This window comes from Pipistrellus kuhlii, unplaced genomic scaffold (assembly GCF_014108245.1).
Source record: "Pipistrellus kuhlii isolate mPipKuh1 unplaced genomic scaffold, mPipKuh1.p scaffold_m20_p_6, whole genome shotgun sequence".
NCBI lineage: Eukaryota > Metazoa > Chordata > Mammalia > Chiroptera > Vespertilionidae > Pipistrellus > Pipistrellus kuhlii.
Window position 1 is genome coordinate 28,464,648 of NW_023425562.1, and position 24,765 is coordinate 28,489,412.

General features: G+C 36.4%; 1 protein-coding gene and 1 long non-coding RNA gene across 2 annotated transcripts; one reads left to right on the top strand and one right to left on the bottom strand.

Annotated features, from left to right (window-relative positions):
- Positions 1-2,995: 2,995 nt before the first annotated feature.
- On the bottom strand, positions 2,996-22,681 carry NDUFV2 (NADH:ubiquinone oxidoreductase core subunit V2). Its single transcript, XM_036418593.2, has 8 exons — positions 22,523-22,681; positions 14,646-14,711; positions 13,142-13,204; positions 12,938-13,054; positions 11,030-11,198; positions 9,242-9,351; positions 6,104-6,180; positions 2,996-3,144 (listed from the first exon to the last, which is right to left on the bottom strand). The coding sequence occupies exons 1-8, from the start codon at positions 22,574-22,576 to the stop codon at positions 3,051-3,053; spliced, it is 750 nt and encodes a 249-aa protein (XP_036274486.1). The 5' UTR covers positions 22,577-22,681; the 3' UTR covers positions 2,996-3,050.
- On the top strand, positions 18,843-20,353 carry LOC123651558. The gene is made up of 2 exons (XR_006740351.1): positions 18,843-19,060; positions 19,420-20,353. It is a non-coding gene; the product is annotated as an uncharacterized LOC123651558 (long non-coding RNA).
- Positions 22,682-24,765: the final 2,084 nt, after the last annotated feature.

The following is a 24,765-nucleotide window of genomic DNA, read 5'->3' on the forward strand; positions in this document are numbered from 1 at the left end:
TCTAAGCTACAGCACCCACCTGTTACAACCTTGTCACCAATCACAGATGATGTGCCATTTCAGACCTGACAGAGAAAGCTAAATCCCAACAAATTACTACACAAAGCATAAACGTGCATTAAAGATCAGTATTTTTTTTCTTTCCTAGGTTCCTGATTTCTCTACTCTAAAACATAGGGTTAATATTAATATTAAGAGAGCATCTTGTGGCTAGAGATGGAATATTATTTAATTTGGATATTTTGGGCATGAAATACAAAGAAAAAAATCCATTAAACATTTAAATAAAGTGATATCACTGAAGTCATTGAATTGGTTCTCATTTAAGTCACGGTCATAGAAGTCAAGTAGTATTGACTGCAATAGGAATAGCTATTTCTGTAACACTAAGTACCTCACTTAAAAATCGAAAGGTAGCTAATCTTGAATTTGCTGAAGTACATTAACCATAATTTATGGCAGCAGCCATATGTACAACCTTATCAAAATCAATGAATACAGGAAGACTCATAGGCAATCATGATCCAAGGTACTATATTGACTATGCTTAATAGGACACTACCTGTAAGTTATTTGTAGAAATCAAGTTGCAGGAATATTTTAATGAAGCTCATTAAAATTATACATGGCAAATTATAAATGTTATTTGAAAGGTCCTAATGAAACTCATGAAGGCAAGAGGACCTTATTTTCCTTTTTGATGTGAAACTATATATATAAATCAAGAAAGTAATTATTGTAGATATTATGAATAGGTCTCAAAAGAAGCCTAAAGAAAACTAGTTAACATCCACAAGTAAGTTGATTAATAAGCTGCTAATAAGACTTTTAATTTTATAGCCTGGTTTTTCATTGGTTCAAGTCCTAGAATCCATCTTCAGCAAGTGGGTAAAATATAAATAGTACCAGGAGATCAAGGATCTCAAGCATTAAACATCACTCTTAGTCAAAGAAAAATTTTATCACATTTAATTAGGATTAGTTGTTAGCAGACACCAAAATGTGTATATTTGATTTATATGAATTAGAAACCATTCTACAAAATCTACTTTCCAGCTTATTTAGATCTTTACACCTTTAGCATCAATGACTCTTATGTTTTAACTACAATAAAAGTCCAGTTAAATCAGATCGTTCAAAAAGCTGCCAGCCCTGGCCAGTACGGCTATGCTGGTTGGACATCTTCCCATGCACTGAAAGGTTGTCATTCAATTCCCAATCAGGGCACATGGCCAGGGTTTCCCGCTGGGTCCCCGGCAGGGGGTGTGCAGGAGGCAGCCAATTCATTTTCCCCTGATGTTTCCTCTCAAGTCAATGTTTCTCTGTCTCCTCTTCACTCTTTCTCTCTAAAAATCAATTTTAAAATCTTTAAAAATTTTTTTTTAAAACTGCCATATTTCAGGAAGGTGAATATAATAAACGAAAAATAAAATCTCAGGTGATAAATTATCATATGACTTAATCTCTATAGATTTAAGACCTTTGCAATGAGTACAGTAACATTTTTTAAAATTTAGAGAAAGGAAGAGAGAGAAAGAAAGAACACTTAGGTGCCTCCCCCAGGAGCCACAACCTGTATACCTGCCCTGACTGGGATTCAAACTTGCTACCTTTTGGTGTTCGGGACAACACTCCAACCAACCAAGCCACACTGGCCAGGGCTGCAAAACTATAATCATGTGCTGTAGAATTTTCTGGAACTATGGCCTCTTACAGTTACCGCAAGTAAATCTGAGCTATCAGTAGCTTTTCCCCTAATAACTTTCAGTAGCAGCTCAAAAACCAAAACAGATATTAGATTCTTTGTCAATAGGAAAGATGAAAAGTTGAATTTTTAGTTTATTTTTGCCATTAAATAGCAATAAGTAAATTTCCTCCCCAAATATACCTTTTTAAAACCAGCACAGTTAAGAACTAAGAAGAAATGAGGACTGAGTGGTGGTAAACACATAGGCTAGGATATAGCTGTTACCTCCAGCTCCCAGAAATTGACAAGGAACTTTTAATCACTGTGTACATATACATTTTGGAACCTCTTGGATTATTGTAGCAAAATTTTACCAAGTGTTTTTAAAAGCTATTCAGGACATCATGATTAGGTGTTTTTAAAAACTTTTGTGTTGAATATGATAGATTTTCAAGAAAAATGGGCAAAAAAAAAAGCAATATTCAACTCAAATGACCTAGAATCAACTACCTTATCCTCCTTACAGCCTGCTTGAAGTATCACCACCAGTTGGGAATACAGTAACAATTGTGTGCTGTAAATATAAAAATATTTCAAGAGTGCAATGACATAAAGTTTATAGAAAGATCATATTCACTTAAGACTTGGCTATGGCTCAACATGGAAAAGCAAAATGTATTTGAAATTTGAATTTTTATTTCACAACCTGTAATCTTGATAAAAATAACCTGGCAGTTGAAAATGGGGGTGGGAGTGGTGTGTTTGGAGTTACTGTTAAGTAGATTATGGATTAATGTCTTCATAGTTAGCCAAAGCTAGCAGAAGACTTTAAAATGGAGCTCTGATGCCCTGGCCTGTGTGGCTCAGTACGTTGGAGTGTTGTCTCAGACGCCAAAAGGTGGAGGCAAGCAATCAACGTTTCTCTCTTTCTCAAATCAATGGAAACATATTCTCAAGTGAGATTTAAAAAAAAAAAAAAATGGAGCTATAAAGTTTTTAAAAAAAATATATTTTATTGATTTTTTACAGAGAGGAAGGGAGAGAGATAGAGAGCTAGAAATGTCGATGAGAGAGAATCGACCAGCTGCCTCTTGCACTACCCCTACTGGGGATGTGCCTGCAACCAATGTACATGCCTTGACCGGAAATGAACCTGGAACCTTTCAGTCCGCAGACCAACGCTCTACCGCTGAGCCAAACCGGCTTCGGCATGGAGCTATGAAGTTTTGACATGGTACTTATAGAGCTATAAATTGTTAAGTTACCACCAACTGGTACATAGGTTGAAATAAATATTAAAAATTTATGTAGATAGAAATTCATATTTTATTTCTCCAGTGACATATTTACAGTTGAATATAAATTAAAGGCCTGCTTGTACACCAAAACCAGGTCCTTTGGGTGGTTCAGTCAAAGAGGTAAGTCCCCCAGCTGGCTCACAAGAGAAGCGTCCACTCCTGAAAAAGAAAAGCAAATTAACATTAAATTGACTATTAATTATTACTATTTATAAATTTTTATTTAAAAAATAACTGTTACCTCACAACAGCTAAGTTAAGTATTTTTCATCTAATAACTAGCATAGATTATTTAATCCAAACATTTCAACTGCTGCAAGATTTTTCTCTTCGTAAAGTTAAACATGAAAACTGATATATCAAATATCAAAATTCACTATATAAATATGAAAAATATAAAAATAACCTAATACTAGCTCCCATTTATTAAGCAGTGATATACATTATTAGTTCCTTTAATCTCAACAATGCCATGACATAAGATTACTGGCCTTACTTTATACAGAAACCAAGTATTGGGGAATTCAGCAAGTATCCCAGTATCAGAGCTTAACTACAGGAAAATAACTTAACCCAGGGGACATTTTAAAAAATCATGTTTTACTAAACCAGACACTACATCTTTTATTATTTGGATTTTATTGTGAACAGAGGGAATACACACTTATATATTATACTTTAAACAAAAACTTGATTCCTTGAGGAATTTGAAGATTTGGGAGGGATGTATCTTAGAAGTAGTAAATATAAAATCTATTTGTATTTATGTTTTTAAGCCATATCAGTAATAATTTCTCAAGAAAACAGGACCCAGACCAGGGTTGCTAATAGTCAGAAAGGAAACAAGAACAGGTACTTATATAGGAGTCTGTGAAGAAAAGCCACACAGAGGTAGAAGAACCTGTCTGGTGTTCACCCACACACATACTTTCCCAGGTACTGGCTCAGCCCTGTCTAGCCTCTGTTACTAGAGCCCAGCTCAGCACCTACCATTTCACCCCTATTCCCTAGCTTTGTTCATTTACTCTGTTCCTCCCAATAGATTTTAGCTGAAGAATTTCAATTTACATCTTTTTACTCCCTCTGGCTTTGCCCTTCACACTCTGTCATCAATCTTATAAGTCTGTTTTAGAGTCCTAGGAAATAACTTTTTATTGAGAGGACAGAAAAGTGATACCACAATCATTTATAAGATCTGTCTAGGCTGAAACCGGTTTGGCTCAGTGAATTGAGCGTCAGCCTGTGGACTGAAAGGTCCTGGGTTCAATTCCGGTCAAGGGCATGTACCTTGGATGCGGGCACATCCCCAGGGGGGGGGGGGGGGGGGGGTTGCAAGAGGCAGCTGATTGATGCTTCTCTCTCATTGATGTTTCTAACTCTCTATCCCTCTCTCTTCCTCTCTGTAAAAAATCAATAAAATATATTTAAAAAAAAAGATCTGTCTAGCTATTACTAGTACATTACATAATGCAAGTAGCTAAGAAGAGTATTATAATGAGGAATGGCTACAAAGTCAGAAATTGGTATATTTGCATTTTAAGTTACTATGAAAACCAGATCAAAAAGCAGACACTGTACTATCAAAGCCTGAAACTTTCAGGGTAAATGGCAAAATGACATTTAGTTTAACAAAAACAATACTTGGCTTTGTATTTTTTTTTTTATATTAACTAGTCACACAGGTACACCTGCTACTCTTTTACTAAGTTTCCTCTTGTGGTTTAAGCTCTTTATTCAACACTAAGGACCAATTTAAGAAGATTATAAAAATGAAAGTTTCTGGGACAATAAATGGAAGAATTAATTATGTATACTGCCTGAGTTCTTCACAGGATTATAGAATTTTATAAAAGAAGGTTATTTTAAGAATAACCTGGTCCAGATTCCTAAAGTTTGTTCTATGAAATGACAGTCCCATGACATACTTGAGGGGAAAAACAGAGCCCCAAGGGTTCTTATGTCTGCCTACAAATATTCTCCTCCCCCTATCATTCACAAAAAACATATTAAAATGTTATAAAGGCTGTAAGATCTTCTAGAAAAGCCTACAAACTTGGTTTAATTTACTAGTCATAACTTTCCTCATTTTATTTGTAAACATTCCTCAGAACACAAATAAAGACAATGATTTAAGCCCTAAGCCTTATCATTCAACTGACAGTTACAATTTACATTAGGATTTTCACTTACTAAAAAACAAAAAATTGTTTTCCTGATAATTTATGATTAAAATCTCATCCACTAATTACCCTGTTCTCTTCATCACAATTCAAAAGGTAAATCTGATTTTTTAGCCATTTCAACACTATTTGTACATTCATCATTTTAACTCATTTGCATTCTAGAAAACTTGATTTTACACACACACACACACATATATATATATGAGAAAGTTTATTTATAAAGTCACAGATATAGAAGTGAGCCATAGAAGAAATGAGCTCAGGAAACAGGTTACTTAGGCATAAAAAGGGCCCTTGGAGTTTAGGAGAAAGGCAAGGAAAATGCACCTGAGGGAAGAGGTTAGGGAAAGGTGAGGGCGGGCATGCTTCATAGAAAGCTCTATACAGATTTTATGACTTAAAGAAGTACTTTTAAAGAAAATCTACTTAATGAAGTTTAGTGCTTATTTTCAAAAAACATTGTTGAGATATATCCACCACTGTCCCTACTTTTATTATAAAACACACACACACCCACACACACCCACACACACACAAATGACTTTACTGTCTAGAGTTATTCATTGGCCACCACGTATATATTTTTATATATACTTTATAGACTACTTATATGTTTTTTACATCTAAAATATTCTGCATCCCGCAGAATTCTGCAAAATTTTAAGATGTCTTTATAAAACTGAACATGAAGAATTCAAATTGGATTCAAAATTATTTTTAGCTAATCCATACTGAAAAATAAACTTCTACTTAATAATAACTTAAAAACAAGTTTAGAAGTTATTTCCAATACTTTCACTTAAAATAAGAACAATCTCAGCACACAAATATTTGTTTATGTCAAAATAAAGCAAGCATTGTCTTACCATCAGTTTATATGAAAGACTAACTTAGGTTAAACCATTAAAATTTATTATATAAAAATAAAAGCGTACCTTGGCCCAGGTTTTGGCATTTTGCCAGCCTTGAGCTCATCAATAATATCTTCAATATCCTTAGGCGTCAGATCCTCCTATTAAAAAAATATTAAAATTACTTTCACCCTAGCTGGTTTGGCTAAGTGAATAGAGCATCTGCCTGCTGACTGAAGGGTCCCAGAATCTATTTCAGTTAAAGTCACATGCCTGAGTTGTAGGCTCATTCCCCAGTGGGTGGCATGCAGGAGGCAGCCAGTCAATGATTCTCTCTCATTGATATTTCTCTCTCTCTCTTTCCATCCCTTCCTCTCTGAAATCAATAATATATATATACACACACACATATAAAATTACTTTCTACTTGAAATCTGTGCAAATCTCTAATATTACAAAGTAATAAACTTAGTTTATTGTTTGTCTTTCACAACTTACAGTTATTTACCAAGATAGCGGCAACGGAATAACTTCTACATATATCGATAGTATATACTGCTAAATGCAATATGTATTAAGAGCTGCAGCTAAAGAGACACTAGAGTAGTGCTTTGGAGGAAACAGTTCTGCATTTGAGTCCTCACCCTATCACTTACTAGCTAGTAATCTCAGACAAGTTTCTTAGCCTCCCTAAGTTCGTTTCTTCATTTGTAAACCTACTTGAGAATTAAATGAGAAAATCTATAAAACAGAACCGTGCTATCTATGGCACATGCTAAACAAAAGCTGAGGCAGTACATCTATAATAATAAAAGTGTAACATTCAAATCGACCAAACGACTGAACAGCAGAACGACCATCTGGACGACCACTGTATGACACACACTGGCACCAGGCCAGCCAAGGCGGGTATGATGCAGTTGGTTGGGGGCCGCCATTGCCCCACAATTGTCCCACTGAGGGAGGCCCAGGCCACCCCTTGTGGGATGATTATCAGGGGTTTCTGCAGAACTAGGGAACTGAGGGTGTGTGGTTACGGATGCAGGCAGGGCCAGGCCAAGGCAGGTTTGGGAGGGGGGCGGGGCCCTGAGGCAGCCGGGGCTGCAAAGGCCTACCTTTGCCCGAATTTCATGCATTAGACCTCTAGTAGTAAAAAAAAAACAGCACCAGCAGGCATAGTAACTTAAAAGTAAATGACTAATAACTATCCCTAACCTAAAGATTTAATATCCTAGGGATATCTTCTTTTCCCTATCACTCAAAATTAAAATGAAGAAAATCACTATAGGGAATGAAAACACCCTAGAAATCTAAAAGGTCAAAAAATATATAATTCCATCTTCATTTAAAAAGTTATACATATCCATTTCAGGCATTATGGCAGAATAACTATCCTGATTGAACTTCCTATTGTAACAACTACAGGTGCTTTTAAATTTCATTAATATACTGACAAAGAAATACCCAGAAACCAAAAACTCCAAGAAAATTCAGGTAGAGAAGTGGAACACCAAGCAAATTTGGCTTCAGGATTTCACAGTCTGGAGCAGCTATTTTCAACTCATGTGCCACAAGAATTTCTTAAAACACGCAATACCTAACCACTTAGTCAGGGGCACTGAACTCTTTTCTCTTAGGTTGTCAAAAAAAAAAAAAAAAAAAAAAAAAGACAACAGCCAATACGACAGCCATCCGGTGTGAATGAATCAGCTACAACCTTTTTTTTTTTTTTTGGTCAGAATGGCAAGAAAAGATATTTTTGTTTTGCCGCAGCATTTTAATAATAGTGTGCTGTGAGATGAAAAAGGCTGAAAATCACTGGTCTGGAGGGGCAGGAGACAAAGCCCCAGGTCGTAAGACACAACCAAATCAAATGAAGACCCCAAAAGCTATACCCTCAATGTAAGTGTAAACAGAAATTAAATTGTCCCTTAGAAAAATCTGCTAGCTTAGAATCTCACACATTGAGGTCTGAGGGAAGGGTGTAAAGAGAGGGACTCTCTTTTGGGCATTTCCAAGAGCAAGAGAAGTAGCAAAGCAAATCTCTTCTAAAAGAATCCACCTTTAGTACAGGCTTCAAAGAATTTCCTTAAACAACCGAGACTGGTTTGGCTCAATGGATAGAGCTTTGGCTTGGGGACTGAGGGGTCCCAGGTTCGATTCCGGTCAAGGGCATGTACGATGGTTGTGGGCATATCCCCGGTAGGGGGTGTGCAAGAGGCAGCTGATGGATGATTCTCATCGATGTTTCTAACTCTCTATCTCTCTCCCTTCCTCTCTGTACAAAATAAAATATATATATATATATTTTAGAAGAAAAAAAAAGAAAAAAGAATTTCCTTAAACAAATTTCTAAGAAGTATGAGCTAACAAGATATTATGAATGAAAACCATGATATAATTAGGATAGTAGGCAATTAAAAAAAGATAACTAGACTCCACCCACTGGATATTAAAAACATGTTTTAGGAAAAAATGCAAATTTAAAAATATTTAGAACTAAATGAAGAAAATGTTACTTATCAAAACTTGTGAGATCTGGCTAAAACAGTACTAAAAGAGAGATATGATACCATCTCTATAAAATTGTTAGAAAAAGCAATATAGTATTACATTATTAGTGTGACTTATACATAAATTTAGTGTATATTATTAGTGTGACTTATACATATATAAAAATTTTTAAATATATGTATAAGTCACACTAATAATATACACTAAATTTATGATAGTGATTACCTCTGAGAATGAATTGAAAGGAAAAGGATTTTTGGTGGTAATGAGAATGGTTTACTTACATCTGTAGGTTAATCATACAAATAATAATGACAAAAATAATTTCCTGAAGTATGGGAAGTATTATTACCAGTTAAATCTTGATAGTTATTTTTCTGTATTTGTATGTAAATTATTAAATTTTTCATAATTAAAATTTTTAAAAATACATCATTACCTCCAAGACTTAAATGCAAAAGATAATTTTTAAAAAATCATCTGATGGGCAATATGTGGAATCTAAAATTGACATTTTTATAAAAGATTTTCTATTCCTGATATTTTTATGAGTAGGAAACCAAGAAAGAAAGAAACAAAAAAAATCTAGATATTTATGCCAATAGTTTCTTCTAAATACATAATTTAGAAACCATTACAAGGATGAGAAAACAAGTATTTTAAACATGATATCATACAGTTTTAATTCATAGTAAGTGAAATACTCACATAGTAGTTGTCATTTATTTGAACCATTGGTGCATTTACACAGGCCCCTAAACATTCCACCTCTATAAGAGTGAAAAGTTTGTCAGGTGTAGTCTCTCCAACCTTTATTCCTAAAAATATAAATGATCATTGTAAGGACCAGGTTATACTTTTTCCAGTTTTTTAAAAATTTATAAATAATTCTTTATTGTTCAAAGTATTACATAAGTCCCCCCTTTTCTCCCATTGACCCCCTCCAGCCCTTCCCTGCCTGCACCCCCAGGTTATATTTTAATAGCAATATGATTTAAGAAAAAAAGAAAAAAAAAAGAAAATCAATGATATATTATAGAGGTGTACAAAAAATATTTAAGAGCACTAAATTTCTTAAACAAAACAAGCCTGCATAATTATACTAGAAAATTCAAGGATTTCTTAAGTGAACTCATTCCTTTAAAAATGATCAAATTTCAGGGGACTCAACTCCAGTGTTTGTCATCAAATAGCAGTGTAACTGACGGTACAATTTTAATTTTGACTGTGATAATTAACCTACTAAAATCATATTAAAAGATTGGCAAAGACTCAGAAAATTGCTAATATCAAACATCATTAAGAATGTGACACCCTGGCTGGTTAGGTTCAGTGGATAGAGCACTGGCCTATAGATTGAAGGGACCTAGGTTTGATTATGGTCAAGGGCATGTACCTTGGTTGCAAATTCCTCCTCAGCCTGGGCCCTGGTTGGGGTGCGTGCAGGAAGCAACCAATCAATGTGTTTCTCTCAAATCCATATTTCTCTCCGTCTTTCCCTCTCTCTTCCATTCTCTCTAAAAATCAATGGAAAAATGGATCAAGATTAAAAAAAACCCAAAAAACTTAAAAATAGAATGAGAGGGAAAAAATTACTTTAATATCTTTAGAGAAGGCATTTTGTCAAAATCTGACACAGCAATTCTACTTCCTGTAAATAATCTCAGTGTAAAGCAGGAATACAAAGAGGAATATACATAAAAGTAACTGCAAAATAACTTAATAATAGAAATATGAGACATACATATTATGCTGTAGTCAAAAAAAGTACAAAAAGCAAACACAGACACATTACATTTATGTATTTAATAATGAAAACAATATAAAACCTAAAACTATTCAACTATTATCAGAATTTGTATCTTGAAGGTGAAGGGTAGGATTATGAATAGAGTTCAGATTTCTGTTTTATATACTTCAATACTGCTCAAATTTTACCACATCCAAGTACTTTATATTCAGTAACTAAAATGGTTAAAAAAACCAAAAATCTCTTTTTACTTTACTTGATTATGTATAGTTATATGTGCAGTAATGATAGTTTTGTATGGAAAATGCCCTTTTAATTCTGTAAATACTACTATAATAAAACCCCATATCAAATTTCTCTTCCTGACACATTCTTACTATTTTATTTGTCCATAGGCTAATTTGAAAGAACCTAAGGATAAGATACTCACTTTTTAGATACCATATGCTATTATTACACAATGAAACCTATTTTGTAAATAATGAAAACTTTAAAATTCCTAGGTTTTCTAACATACTTACTGACTAGGAAAAGATAAGATGAAAACTCAACTTTGAGGCTGAGAACTAAGAGTACAAAGTAAGAAATAAATGCAGACAAACAGTAGGACAAAATTTACTCATGAAGTAGTGATCCAATGAGATCCCATAAAATGACAAAAGTTGGAAAAGTTAGGTAGAAATTGATCAACTCTAAAAAGACAATTATAATTTTCATAAAAGTTGTAAGTATAATGGATCCCATACCAAGCTTCTTCTGAATGGCCTCCAGGATGCTATCAGAGTTTCGAAGCATGCAAGGTGTTGTAGTGCAGATCTGAATGAAATACTTCCCAACTGGCTTTCGATTATACATTGTATAAAAAGTTGCTACTTCATATACTCTCATTGGAGGTACTTGTAAAACTTCTGCAACCTAAAAATAGAACATTTTTTAAAAACATAATTATAAAGTTTAATTATTCAGCTTGATTAAAAGCACATTTTGATACTGCTGCAATTTGGTAAAAACAGAAAGTTCTTCAAAAGCAGAAAATATACTTGTATTTGGTATTTGCAAGTTTTGAAAAAACTTCCCTGGGGCGGCTACTATGCACCATAGTGATGGTTTAAGAAACCAACATGTGAGTTTCTGGATTTTGTTATTGTTGTAAGCTTGGGCTTTTCTTTGGGGTCAGAGAGAAACAATAATATTAAAAGTCTCAACTATAAAGTGGAAAGAATCTCGATCCTATTCTTTATATGCTATTTCCTGCTTTTACACAAACACATCCAATATGAAATAGGACAGTATTTCTTGAAATGTTCTCACATAAGTTTCTCATTTATTTTATTTTGCTCTACTAAAAAAAAAATACATTTTTGCTAAAAGGTATCTATGACTTAAAAACATACTTCAATAATTATTTATAAAGTTGGCTATTATAATATAGAAACCAATGTAAATTATTTATACCCCTCCCTCCCAAAAAAAGAAATATGTGGTTAACTGAAGGAAAAAAACAGACATACATCTGGCTATGTTTACTAAGTATGGTACCAACCCAACTTTCTTTATAAGATTTTTTCATAGTCAAAAAAATAGTAAGGGTCCACAACAGTGTTAGGGTACTATACAAAGCAAGTAAGAGATAAATTAGCTAAATAAAAAATCTGCACTTGGGATTCCATTAGATAAACTGAGGACATTCTTACTCTCCAAGAAAGATGACAATGGTCTAGCCTAACATAGCAAATAAAACTTAAAAAGTAAAATAAAGTAGAGCAGAATCCCTGCAAGTCAAGTAGAAAATGTTAAGAATTAGAAGTAGTTCCTAGCTCATATCATTTAGAAATCATAACACTTAGAAAATATCTACATAGTTCAAAATCTTCATTGCAGTTGAGGAAGTATGTCCAGATAAAAATGACTTCTTAATTTAAAATCAAACATATTTTCTATTACATCACACTTGCTTATTAGTTTTGTGATTCTCATAAGAATCAAATATATGGTTTTGTTTATAGCACTTTATAAACTATACACTTTAACATAATACCACACAAATGTAGTTATGTTAATAGAATAGGAATAAACTTGATATTTGGATTAGTACTGAAAATACAATTAGTAAAAAAAACAAAATCTTGAATATGTATGAATAGACTAACTTCATTTAAATGGATTACTCATAACATTTCTATGGGTTGCTGATCCAAGGTGCCACAATCAAGTATCATATATCATATATTGTATAGGTTTTTGTTAAAACCTGTCACCAAAGATAAAAATATTATAAAGATTCACCATTAGCTATGAGCAGATCCTTTTTTCTTTAATTCTGGTGTTTAAACAGTACATTAATTTTCAGAATATCTTGACAGCAAATTATACACATTTGGGATCTTTAATCTGTATTATGACCAAAAAGGGGGGGGGGGGAGAAAACCTCATTATAATGCTTTTATTATTTCTTGCAAGGATAAAAAACTCTACTTTTTCAGTTCTCTGTGTTACTAAGGGAACCAACAAAAACATTTAATTTGAGAAAACAAATAATTAAGACTTAAACTCTTATATTTTGTTATTAATGAATGTCAGAGAATTTCTATACAAGAAAGTTCATACACAATCTCTACCCTTTTTTTGAACTAAGACAAAAATGAATTCAGTACCTTGTTCATAGCAGAGATAGGCAGCCACCCATTCTGTCTTTGGGCCAAATCTAAGACTGGAAGCACAGCTGCGGCTTTATGTCCTTCCGGGTAGTTTTTTACAATTGCCTCTATCCTCTGTATCAAAGGAAAAGCACCTGTTTTTATATCTCTGGAAGACACTAAATATTTTGTACCATTAATTATAATATTAATTTATCGTACCTTATAGTTTTCTGGTGTAAAATCAAATGGAGTATCTGGGTTATTCTCAGGAGTATCTCTGTGCTATACAAAAGAAAAAAAATATTTTCCAAAATCATCAAAACTCCTCAAAAGTGTGAATAATTATGCACATTACTGTTGCTAATTTAATCTCTTCACTTTATTTTCAACACAATATAAATCAATTTATCCTTGCATAAAAAAATGGCTAAACTAATTAGTAAATACACATGTGATGAGTATGATTACCCAAGTTAATGTTAGCAGAATTCAAAATTTCAGACAATTTTAGAAATTACCATTTAATGGTTTAAGAGAAGTAGCTATAGGACCAAAAAAAAAAACCACCCCAAAGGGTTATCCAACTTGATTAGAGGATAGGATCTTCAAATATAATTATCAAAACATTACTAATTATTGGAAGCCTTATGAAGGCAGAATTTTCAGTTTGAACGTATGTGTATTTTTCCAAAGAGAGTGTATCAAATTGTCAAAGGGATTCACTTACTTTAGGGAAGGTACAAAAGCAACATCTTTTCTCCACATAACAGAAACTAGCCAACAGCAAGAAGCTATATTTTTTTCTCCATAAAAGAGCAAGCCCTCTTTAAAAACTGACAAGAAATGGCATGTCAACAGGAAATCAAATGAGTCACACTAAGATTAACACTTACAATGATTAATGTTTTGTACGTAAGGTGAACAAGAACTGAATCTCTTAATATATTAACTCTAGTTCTTTTTCAAAGATACACAAGAAAAAAATGAAAACTATGAATAAAGATCTCAAACACATGGCATATTTGATATGTCTTTAGACAAAGATGATAAAATATAAAGCAGAAATGTACTTATCGATAGTAGGCCAACTAACATTAAGATTCAGCCTGGGAATAACTCAGTTTACAAGGCTATACCACTAACTCTAAATCATACTAGTCCAGTAAATTGTCTTTCAACAACACCAGATTAATTCCTGAACACTGTATCTCTGCCAGAGAAGAGGGATAAATTATCTTGCATTTTCTGAATTGTGCAACTAAGCTGAGGAGTTCATTGACCTTTACTTGTAGTTAACCCTGGGAACCAAAATTACAAAGGCCAACTACCAATGTATTCACTCTATAACTAAAATCTGTAAATTTCAAAACTAGTGCTATTTTGGGATTTTCCAAGTTGTTGCAGCCTCAGAATCTTCAGTGAACCAACATGACTGAGTTTTAAGAATTCAAAGTGTGAAATTGGGTTAGGGTTTATTCATAGTAATTTCACCAAATAATAATCTAAATTCTTATTCTCAGATTTGCTCTGGAACCAACTTAAACTTGAGAGAGTCAGCTGGAACCACATATCTTTTGAAAAATAGTGAATTCAATTATCTATATTTAAATAATGGCCAGGATATACCAAAGACATGGCTATTTAAAATATTTTGAATTATTGTAACAAAGTTACCCAAATTTTCAAGTTTTTTCATTATGAAGAAATCTAAGTAATTACTTACCACAAATAATGCTCCTCCAGCTCCATTTTGCACAGCTGTCTTATGCAAATTCCTTATATGTCTTCCCTAAAATTTTAAGAAAATTTTGTAAATCACAAGCCTTAAGAAATTTTTCATATGGATATACTTTATAATCCATAACTAAAAACAACAGAATCAACTTACAGAAGTAAAAGATCTTAAGAGTTATAGTCTACTACACTACACCCTCCCCATTCTATTTTCGGAGACGTATAAAAAAGCGGAAGTCCAAAGATAAGGTTATTAACTTGCCTAAGGTCATACATAAGAGTTAGTGGAAGAGCCAGAATCAAACCCAGTCATGTACCCTTTCTACAACACTGTTAGCATACATTTGAAGAGTTAATAAACCATTAACTTACATCCTTTCACTTTTGTGTGAATAAAGTTGGAGGCTTTCATTCATTCAGTGTGGATATTCATAAACATGTTTCCATTCTGTACAAATGAGTCATATACTCTGTATTAATGAGTCAACTGCATCCTCCTTTTAAATTCTTTACTAATTTAGTTTAGAAACTCCAGCCATAAAAAGATGCAGAAAGCTGCTTATGATGGATGCTATAAAGACTGACCAACTCAATTGTTTTGGAAGAAACCCATTTGAATCCCCTCTCCTTTGCATTTCATTTCTCTTTGCTCTGTTGCTTCTATCATTTCTACCTTCTCCACCTCTCCCCCACCCAACACTCACTCTCCCCAAAAGCAATTCAACCATGGTTCAGAAATCCTCCGATTTCTGAGTTCTTCTAAACACAAATGGTAGAACATTGGATTAGCAAGCATGGAACTGGCGAAGAGTTGGACAATTCAAACAAGGCAAACATAATAGAAGTAAAGGTAGTGATTTAACTGTCGCTGATAAAATTAAATTTACTAGCCATCATAGCTATGTACTTCTGCAGTTTTATTCCAAATAACTACTTCTCTACAGAAAGGATTCATAGATTTGTCATATACTTCTACAAATGGGTAAGTTCTGCACCTTTTCACCTCTGATATTTTCAAATACGTTTGCCTATTATATCGATCCCCAGGGAAACCTATTAACTTTTTCATGAGAGAAATGACATATTATGATTCCATTTTGTTTCCTATCTTTTATGTCAATTTGCTACTCATGACAACTTTTAAAAAATTACGCCTCACCTTACTTAAAAAAGAATGTAACAGAATATTTCTTTTAATCTATGGTATGTCAACTGTAGACAGTCATTATAGACAGTGGCTTAAACTATGATCATGAAGACGTTCCATGAATCCCTTATCTCTCACTTACTCTCTCTCATTTAGACAGTCACCAAGTCCTACCCATTCTACCTAAATAACTTTTAAATTCTGTTTTTCATACTACTTCATGTTTCTTACAACTATCCCCAGTTCAAACTCTTCTCATTTCCCTCCTACATTACCACAATAGCCTTCTAATTGGTCTCCTGCCTTCCAATCTCAGCCTTCTCCACATCTCCAGAGATTTTTGTCCTAAAATTATGATGGAGTAGAAGGAGGTGGCAGTGGTGGGGATCAATCTAAAATCATTCACTGCCGACAGAATAAAATCTAAACTCTGTGATGTGACGTACCAAAGGCCTTCTCTGTGACCTATTCCAGTCTCACCTTCCATAGCAGGTTATTCCTTGACCATAGTATCATGCTCTCTCACATTCACTGCCCTTGTACATGGAGCTACCTGCACCTGCAACATTATGTGTAACCCTATACCTCCCTCATCCATCATGACCAAGGTTAACCTCCTCCTCTTATCTCTCTAAGGCCCCTGAACCACAGACTCTTTTTCCTAAGCAACATGAAATCACTTTATAGCACCTATTAAATTTAAATCTTCACTATAAAAAACCAACTTTCCTCAGTAAAGTTGAGCGATTTCAGAAAGGTAGGTTTAAAAAAAAATTTTTTTTAAATAAGACTTGCAGACAAACCCAGTTCAGGCTTATTCTATGTCATTTTGGGCACATTTGCCTGGGCATCTTCAGATTTTCACCTACAAAATGGGATAACACCTAGCAAAGTATCCCACTTATGAAGTTGCTTTCCTTCTCCCCCAACAAGGCAAAGCAAAAAGTATTTGAACATAGTCCTTAATGTTTACTGAAAGAAATTTCCTGATTTATAACATGCTTCCTGACTTGACTCCAAAAGCGGTGAGTCAATGTTTCCCAATGGAAAACCAGACCAACATGGTAAACGAACCTACAATTTATTACCAAATGTACTGAACTGATACTCTTTAGTAAAGAGTGCTAAAGAGAAGGAAAGTTCAGCTATTTATATACTTAAAATGGAGACTGCATTCACATATCCAATAGAAAGATCTGAATTTGTAGTACGCCAAAAATGGCCTACTAAACTTTACTGAATACTTAAAAATTTGTCATTTTCTCTTTCCCCTAAATTGTTTAAGGCTGAAAAAAATAAATAAATGGTTTAAGGCTATGTTAGGCAGAATAATAATGCCTCAAAGACACCCATGACTTAATTCTGGGGAGCTGTGAATATGTTAATATACACAGCAAAAGAGATGAAATTAAGGTTGCTAATCAGTTCACCTTAAAATAGGGAGATCATTCTGGATCATCATCAGGGCCCTTAAAATTTGGAAGAGGGAGCAATGTCAGAAAAGGATATGTGACAAATGGCAGAAGCAGGGTCAGAATGATGTGACATATGACATGAAAAACTCCTCGGCCTTTGCTGGCTTTGGAGATGGAAGAGGACCATCATCCAACAAATAGAGCAGCTTCTAGAAGCTGGAAAAGCTAGGAAAACAAATTCTCCCCTGAGTCTCCAGAAAGAAGTATACCCTGATTTTAGACCATGTCACACTTTTAACCTACAGAATTATAAGACAGTAAATTTGTGTTATGTCACCAAACTTGTGGTAATTTGTTACATCAGCAATAGAAAACTAACACAGCCCTAACTGGTTTGGCAGCATTGGCCTGTGGATTGAAAGGTCCCAGGTTCGATTCCGGTCAAGGGCATTGACCTTGATTGCAGGCACATCCCAGTAGGAGATGTGCAGGAGGCAGCTGATTGATGTTTCTCTCTCATCTGATGTTTCTAACTATCACTCTCCCTTCCTCTCTGTAAAAAAAAAAAAAAAAAAAAAATCAATAAAATATATTTAAAAAAAAATCAATAAAATATAAAAAAAAAAAAGAAAAAGAAAATGAAAACTAACAAATACTTTTTTTACACTTGATCTTAGCCAAAAGGCCGAGAAGCGATAACAAATACTTTTTTTAATTTTAAGAACTTTAGAATCTTTAAGGCAAAATGGAGAAACCTTGGGACATTGCAAAAATCAGGTTTAAAAATCAACAAATAGGTCTAGAAACATGGAAGCATGGAACAGATTCACAAATCTCAGAGGGAATCGGGGAAGGCAGTAGTGCTCTGGGGGATTAACTGAAGAACTTACATGCATATATACATATTTGTAGCCCATGGACACAGACAATAGTGCAATAAAGGCCTGGGGTGGGGGCCAGATGGAGGGGGGTAAAATGGAGGACATCTGTAATACTTTCAACAATGAAAGTAAATTAAAAAAAGGAATATATAAAAAATAAATCTCTAATAGAATGAGAGCATTTCATTCTATAAGACTTAAAATTTAGAGGGGAAAAAAATGCCACCACCAAAGGTTCTACTTCTAGTGTACTTGAATAGATAGCAGGCGAGTGGTTAGGAGCCAGTAGTCCCAGATTGTGAGAGTGATGTCTGACTGCCGGCTTAGGCCTGATCCCTAGGATCGGGCAGTTGGACATCCCGAGGGGTCCCGGATTGGAGAGGGTGCAGGCTGGGCTGAAGGACCCCCCCTTCCCCGCATGAATTTCGTGCACCAGGCCTCTAGTGGTATGAATAAACACAGGTGAGTTTGGGACAATCACAGGCATGGGAAAGTGGGAAATTCCTAAAAGGAATAGAGAGGAGAAACCCCAAATTCTGTGGATGACCCCATGCACATGAGGCAGATTCCAAGCAGCTCTGATAAAAGAACTGAACCAATATCTGAGTTGCTGCCCTCAAGGGAGGTGAACTGCAGTTTGGGTTCAATTACATTAACTGCTTACAACAACTCTTTGGAGGAATTAACAAAATCTAAAGCTTCTATTACATACCATCCACAACCAAAAATCAGTCAGCATAATCAATGGATATTACCAAACAATTTCAAAATGGCTGCAACTACACTTAAGGATATAAAGCAAAATATAACCAATGACTGAAAAGGCAAAAATAGAAACCATAAAAATGAAACATGAAAATTCTAAAACTAAAAACACAATCCCTGAAAATGCCACCCCTGTCACCCCTACAAAACTAAGTACTGGCTTGGGTGTGAGGCAGTAATGAGCTGTATACAGTGTGTCATGTGAGGCCACGGCCAGCAAGGCCTGGGTTCAAAGACCTGGAGAGAGGGCTGACGTGCAAATTAATACACAAGACAAGAAATAGAAATTTGGAAATTATGAGGGAAACCAGTTGTGAACTTGGTTCGAGGACCAAGTTCCCATCTGCTTTTTATTTACTAGAATACACAATTGCCTTTTAGGGATGCAATGGCAAAGTTTAGTAAACAGTAAGATTATCAGGTTGAGGGAGTTTGCTTTCGGCCACTGAGTCAGCAGCACAGATATTCTGCCCTGTGATTATCAAAGGCCCATTCAGCTTTCTGACCGGACTTCCCACATTTATATTGCTTTGTGTTGATCTTGCCTTCCTGCAGTATCAACATTACAGAAAGCCACAGTAGTTACTAAAGGAAAGAAGAAAATAAGTCTATTCTTGATCCATAATTCATGATTTTCAGGCAATTCTTGACAATCACTTAAGTTATTACTGCACTTTACAGAAGATAAAATGAGGATCAAAGAGATTAAGAAATATGGCTCAAGGTTATTATACAAGTAGTGTCTTCCAAGCAATTCTAGATCCAGTACTAAGTTCTTGTTATTTTTTAAGCAATGATGAACTGAAAAGCCTGTTGCTGAAGAAAAGCAGCTGGCTAATAAAGCAGAAATTATAACAGAATAAGCAATGTAAAAGGTTTGAAAATGCTTTCTTTAAAGGTTTCTCTTTTAGGAAAGCAATTTTATTAGGAACCTCTTTATTCATATTGTCCTATTCATTTTTCCTAGGTCATCTGATATCCCACTATTTGTAAAATATTAGCAGATATTAGGGCCTGGTTACATAAATTATAGAACATACAATGGAATGAATGCTATGCAGCATTACAAACGACCGTATAAAATGTCTGCTGATAAGGAAAGCTGATCAAAACATATTATGAGAAACAAAACAAAAAAATAGTGTGAACAATATCATCTGATTTTTTTAAAGTTCTATTAAGTTCTATTAATTGCAGACTTCAAAATGTTAAACATTTGGTAATTTCCAAGTGATGAGTCTATGGGTGATTTTCATTTTTTGAGCTTATTCTATTTGCCATTCTTAATATTATATTTTTTGGACAATACTTGTGCAATTGAAAAATTAAACTTGTAAATCACACCATCATGCTGTACACCTTAAATTTCTACAGTAACGTTTGTCAATTATTTCTCAATAAAATTGAGGGGGAAATGAACAAAACAATCTTATTCATCAACTCAACAACTATTAGGCACATACTACATACCAAGTAATGATTACTTAATAGAAAGAGAGAGAGAGAGAGAGAGAGAGAGAAAGAGAGAGAGAGAGAGAGATGCCGAAGTTAACCTAAACCAGTATCATTTGCCCAGCTGGCGAGACTCAGTGGTTGAGCATTGACCTATGAACCAGAAGATTACAGTTCGATTCCCGGTCAGGACACATGTCCATGTTGCAGGCTCCATCCCCAGTGTGGGGCATGTAAGAGGCAGCCCATCAATGATTCTCTCTCATTGATGTTTTTATCTCTCTCTCTCTCTCAAATCAATAAAAACATATATTAAATTTTTTTTATTTTCTTCCACTACCTTAAGTTTTTTTCAGTTAATTTTTTCAATTTACACCCTCTAACCTCTTCCCTCAAAAACAGAAGAAACTAAAATCTATCTGTATTCTATCTCCTTTCTACTGGTAGACAAGGTCTGATCCTCATTAGTCTCACCTGGGGTTCTGCAAGAGCTTCTCATCTATTTAGTCTCCCAGCCTCTGGCTCCCATCAAACCTATTTCCCTTTCAGTCCCATCCGGTGACCCATCCAACGCAGAAACCTGGCCATGTCCCTTTGCTCCTCTGAAACCTTTCACTGATTCTCCACTGCCTCTACGATAAAGTCAAATTCACGCAAGGGACTAGCTCCAACTCTCTCGTTTCATCTTAAGCACCTTTCCTGCAACAATGGAGTCCAGCAACACAGCTTGTGCTTCTCATACCCACAAGCTTTTTCTTGCCAACTATCAATAGTCTTTTCTTGCATTGTCTTTCCTCTTATACAAGACTATTAACTCCACAAGAACAGGGACTGCCTAAACCCGATGACGTGAAATGGGGGGGTGGGAGGATAAGAGTACCAACCTCACAAACAGAGACTTAAGAGTGTCAATAACTACTGAAGCCGGTTTGGCTCAGTGGTAGAGCGTAGGTCTGCGGACTGAAGGGTCCCGGGTTCGATTCCAGTCAAGAGCATGTACCTTGGTTGCAGGCACATCCCCGGTAGGGGGTGTGCAGGAGGCAGCTGGTCGATGTTTCTCTCTCATCGACGTTTCTAGCTCTCTCTCTCTCTCCCTTTCTCTCTCTGTTAAAAATCAATAAAATATATATATTTTTAAAAAGTGTCAATAACTGAACACAGTGCTTGGCACATAGAAAGTAGTCACCAAGTGCCACCTATCATTATTACTCACATTGTTATCTGGAGTCCATCAGGGCATGACCCACAGTAGGACCACAAACGTTTATTAAAAGACTAAACTCTGCAAATGACAACATTCCCATTTTACAACTGAGGAAACTGAGAAAAAATAACACCCAAAGTCACAAAGCGAAAAACGCAGGGAAGTCACCATCCAAACCCTGGAGAAGTCACCGTCCAAACTCCAAAGCCCCGAATTCATTCTATTCTGCTGCGCCCCATCGATCTCCCTCTCTTCGGCTGAGAACTGACTCAACCCTTTTATTTTACTGCAAAGACAAAAAGGCTTCCTTCTTTCCAGTAAATGCCCTATGGTTACAATTTCCGGAATCTGCATTTGTAATCTGAATGTTTCAACCTTTCTGAGATTGCATGTGTTTGCCTAACACGAGATGCAGTTGGATCTCAAAAACACCACTCAAGTTTTAAAAATCCTGCTGTGCAGTTTGTGCTGCTGTTCCGAACTTTGCCGATATGCAAAGCACAAAGGAAAGCACTGTGGTCACCCTTCTCTTGGCCTAAGGAGACGCTCCTAAACCATGCAAGCCCGATCTACAACCTCAGAGTTCTCTCCAGAACAAAGCAGCCTGCTGGCCAAGGTCACCGGGCTCGCCGTGCAGGCCGCCCCCAGCGGGAGCTCGGGCGCTGCACACAGAGCAGGCCCACGCAGGCGCCCGAGTGCAGGACCGAACAGAACACCGACGAGCGGCCCCTCCTCCATCCTCCTCCTCACAACACCAGGCGTGCACTCCCCAGGCCTGCAGAGGCGGCCGCGCACCCGCCTCGGTTAAACGTGCCGACCCTCCCTCGGAGCTCCCCGCTGCAGCACCCTCTCCGGGGGGAGGGCGAAGGCCGCGGTGCCCTTGCCGCCGCCCTAAGGCTTGTCCGGAGAGCTCAGGGCTCTCGGGCGCTCACGACCAGAGAGAGGCGAGGAGAGAGGGAGAAGAGCGGCGCCAGTGCCCGGGCTCCTTCCGAGCCTCCTTACCCACTGGGCGGCGAGGCCAGCCGTCCGGGCCCGGAACGCCGCGGTGGAGAACATGGCGGACCAAACTGTCAGTCTTTCCCGCAGCTCCCCGGCCCGGCGAGCCCGGGACGCACGGCGTGCGTGCGCGCTCCGGCGTCAGGCCCAGAGCGTCCGGCGCCGCGGGCCGCTCCCTTCGCCGGGACCGCGGGGGCACGCGCGGGCGCGCGGGGGCTGCTGGGACCCAGGGGGCGGGGCCTCCCCGGAGCGAGGGGCGGGGCGAGGGCCAGCCAGCGCCCTAAAAGGCCAGGTCTGGCCGGCTGCGCTGGGGTCCCAGCCTTGAAAGGAAGTGCGCTTTAGGCTCTTGGGGGAATGGAGCCGGGACCTGGATTTATGGGGTGAGATGCCCTTCTGGAGAGCCTTATTAGGATGTAATTCACCTCCTTTTTTTTTTTTTTTTTTTTTTTTTTTTTTTTTTTTTTACTGTGGTTACTTAAAAAAAAAAAAATCCGTTTCAACCCCTACCTACAAATCACTTTACAAATTATGGAATTGAAGATGCAAAGGGCTGTCACCGGGTGAGCTAGGCATAGACCCTCCCTCCCCCAAGTGCCTTAGTTCTCCTTCTTTTGCTTTGAAGATGCTTGCCGACTTACTTAAGGGTGAAATAATATGATATCTGGAGTTTGCTTCAGATCAAGGGGGGCGGGAGATAGAAATGACATAGGACTGTCGGGCATGAGTGATTGTTGAGGCTGCGTGGTAGTTCTCATTACTATTCTCGGTACTTTCGTGGGTGTTAGAATTTTTCCATAATAAAACTTTTTAAAAAAATCACTTCCTTCTTGGTGTTTGGTCATCTCTGGAAGTTCCAGTAAGTACTTACTCAGTTACAGCTGTAATATGCACAGACCTTTTTCCCTGCTGTGGAGCGTTTGCCAGCCGCTCACTGCCTCCTGATTTTTCCCTCCTCTGCTTTCTTGTGTTTCATGCCCTGTTATCCACCCCCTTTATTTTGCCCATTTTGTTTGCTATAACAAAGAGATAATTATGAATAATTTCTGGAACTTTCACAGCATCGCAAGGGTTTTTGGGATTTTTTTCCTCATTAATTTAAACATTCTAAAATATTCCATTGCAACTCCTGATGAATCATATTTTACAAATTATGGAATTCAGGTCACAGAGGGCTGCCAGCCAGTGAGCTAGAAATAGAAACCAAACACTCTGGTTCCCTTTCCTTTGTTTTGTCTTTATATTCTCCAAAATTGCCTGCAGTATTTCCTTTTAAAAGGGGAAAATATTCTGGTCCTCGGTGCTGATTTAAATTATTTTATTATGAAGTTACCTAAATACATATAAACCCAATACAGTTATGCACACAACACTGTACTGACAGTTATTCTACAACTAAAACCAAATTATATCACTGATTAAACACATACACACTAAAAGTGGACGATACTAACTGATTTGGCATGGATTCTTTGAATCTGGTGTGTATGCTTTTGTTAGATTCTGTTAGGGCCTTCTCTAACTTTTTAGTCTAGATTAGTGCTCACGATAGCTTCCCTAAATATGCCTGCCTCCGCTTTCATTACCACATTTACCACACAATTATAACCTCCATAGGTGCAGACACCTGCCCTTCCCTACCTGTTCAGTTCAACAATTTGCAATGTGCCTGGCATATGAAAGATATTCAATGTTTGTTCTCTGAATGAAAAGTTTGTACAGTATATCTCTGTAAAACTCAATGGAAAGATTCATTTCGTTCTTGTGGATAGGAGGGAAGTAACGCTGTTTCCTAGCTCTATCGAGCTCATGTGTTTTTTGTGTTTATATAGTCAAAGGTCAAAAGCTGACTAAGAACAGATGAGCCCTTTCCATTTGCATCATTTTTCAACTTTTCAAAGGACTTAAAATAAACTATCATTTTCCATTATTTACTTAAGGGATCTGTTTTGCAGAATTTGTAGCTCTTGGGAACTCCCCTGTAGTTCTTATGAAGTACACAATCTGAGTCTTACTCATCTGTCAACAGCTAAGAAATTCTAGTATTACTATGCATGATTTAAATCACCCAAAACAGAGAAGACGACTGAACTGGCCAATAATATTTATGATTTTCACAAATATCTGACATGAATATTCTTCCTTGAAATAGAGGAAATGATAGAGCTGCAGATGGAGATGGATAGAGGAAGAAAGGGAGAAAGCGAGGGGTGGGGCGAGAGGGAAGGAAGAAAGGAGAGAGATGAGAAGAT

Coding starts and splice junctions, on each gene's coding strand:
- NDUFV2 (XM_036418593.2), bottom strand. CDS start 22,576: ATGTTCTCCACCGCGGCGTTCCGGGCCCGGACGGCTGGCCTCGCCGCC. Junction 13,205..14,645: donor CTGGAGGAGCATTATTTGTG/GTAAGTAATTAC, acceptor TCTTTTGTATAG/CACAGAGATACTCCTGAGAA. Junction 6,181..9,241: donor AAATAAATGACAACTACTAT/GTGAGTATTTCA, acceptor TTTTTTTAATAG/GAGGATCTGACGCCTAAGGA.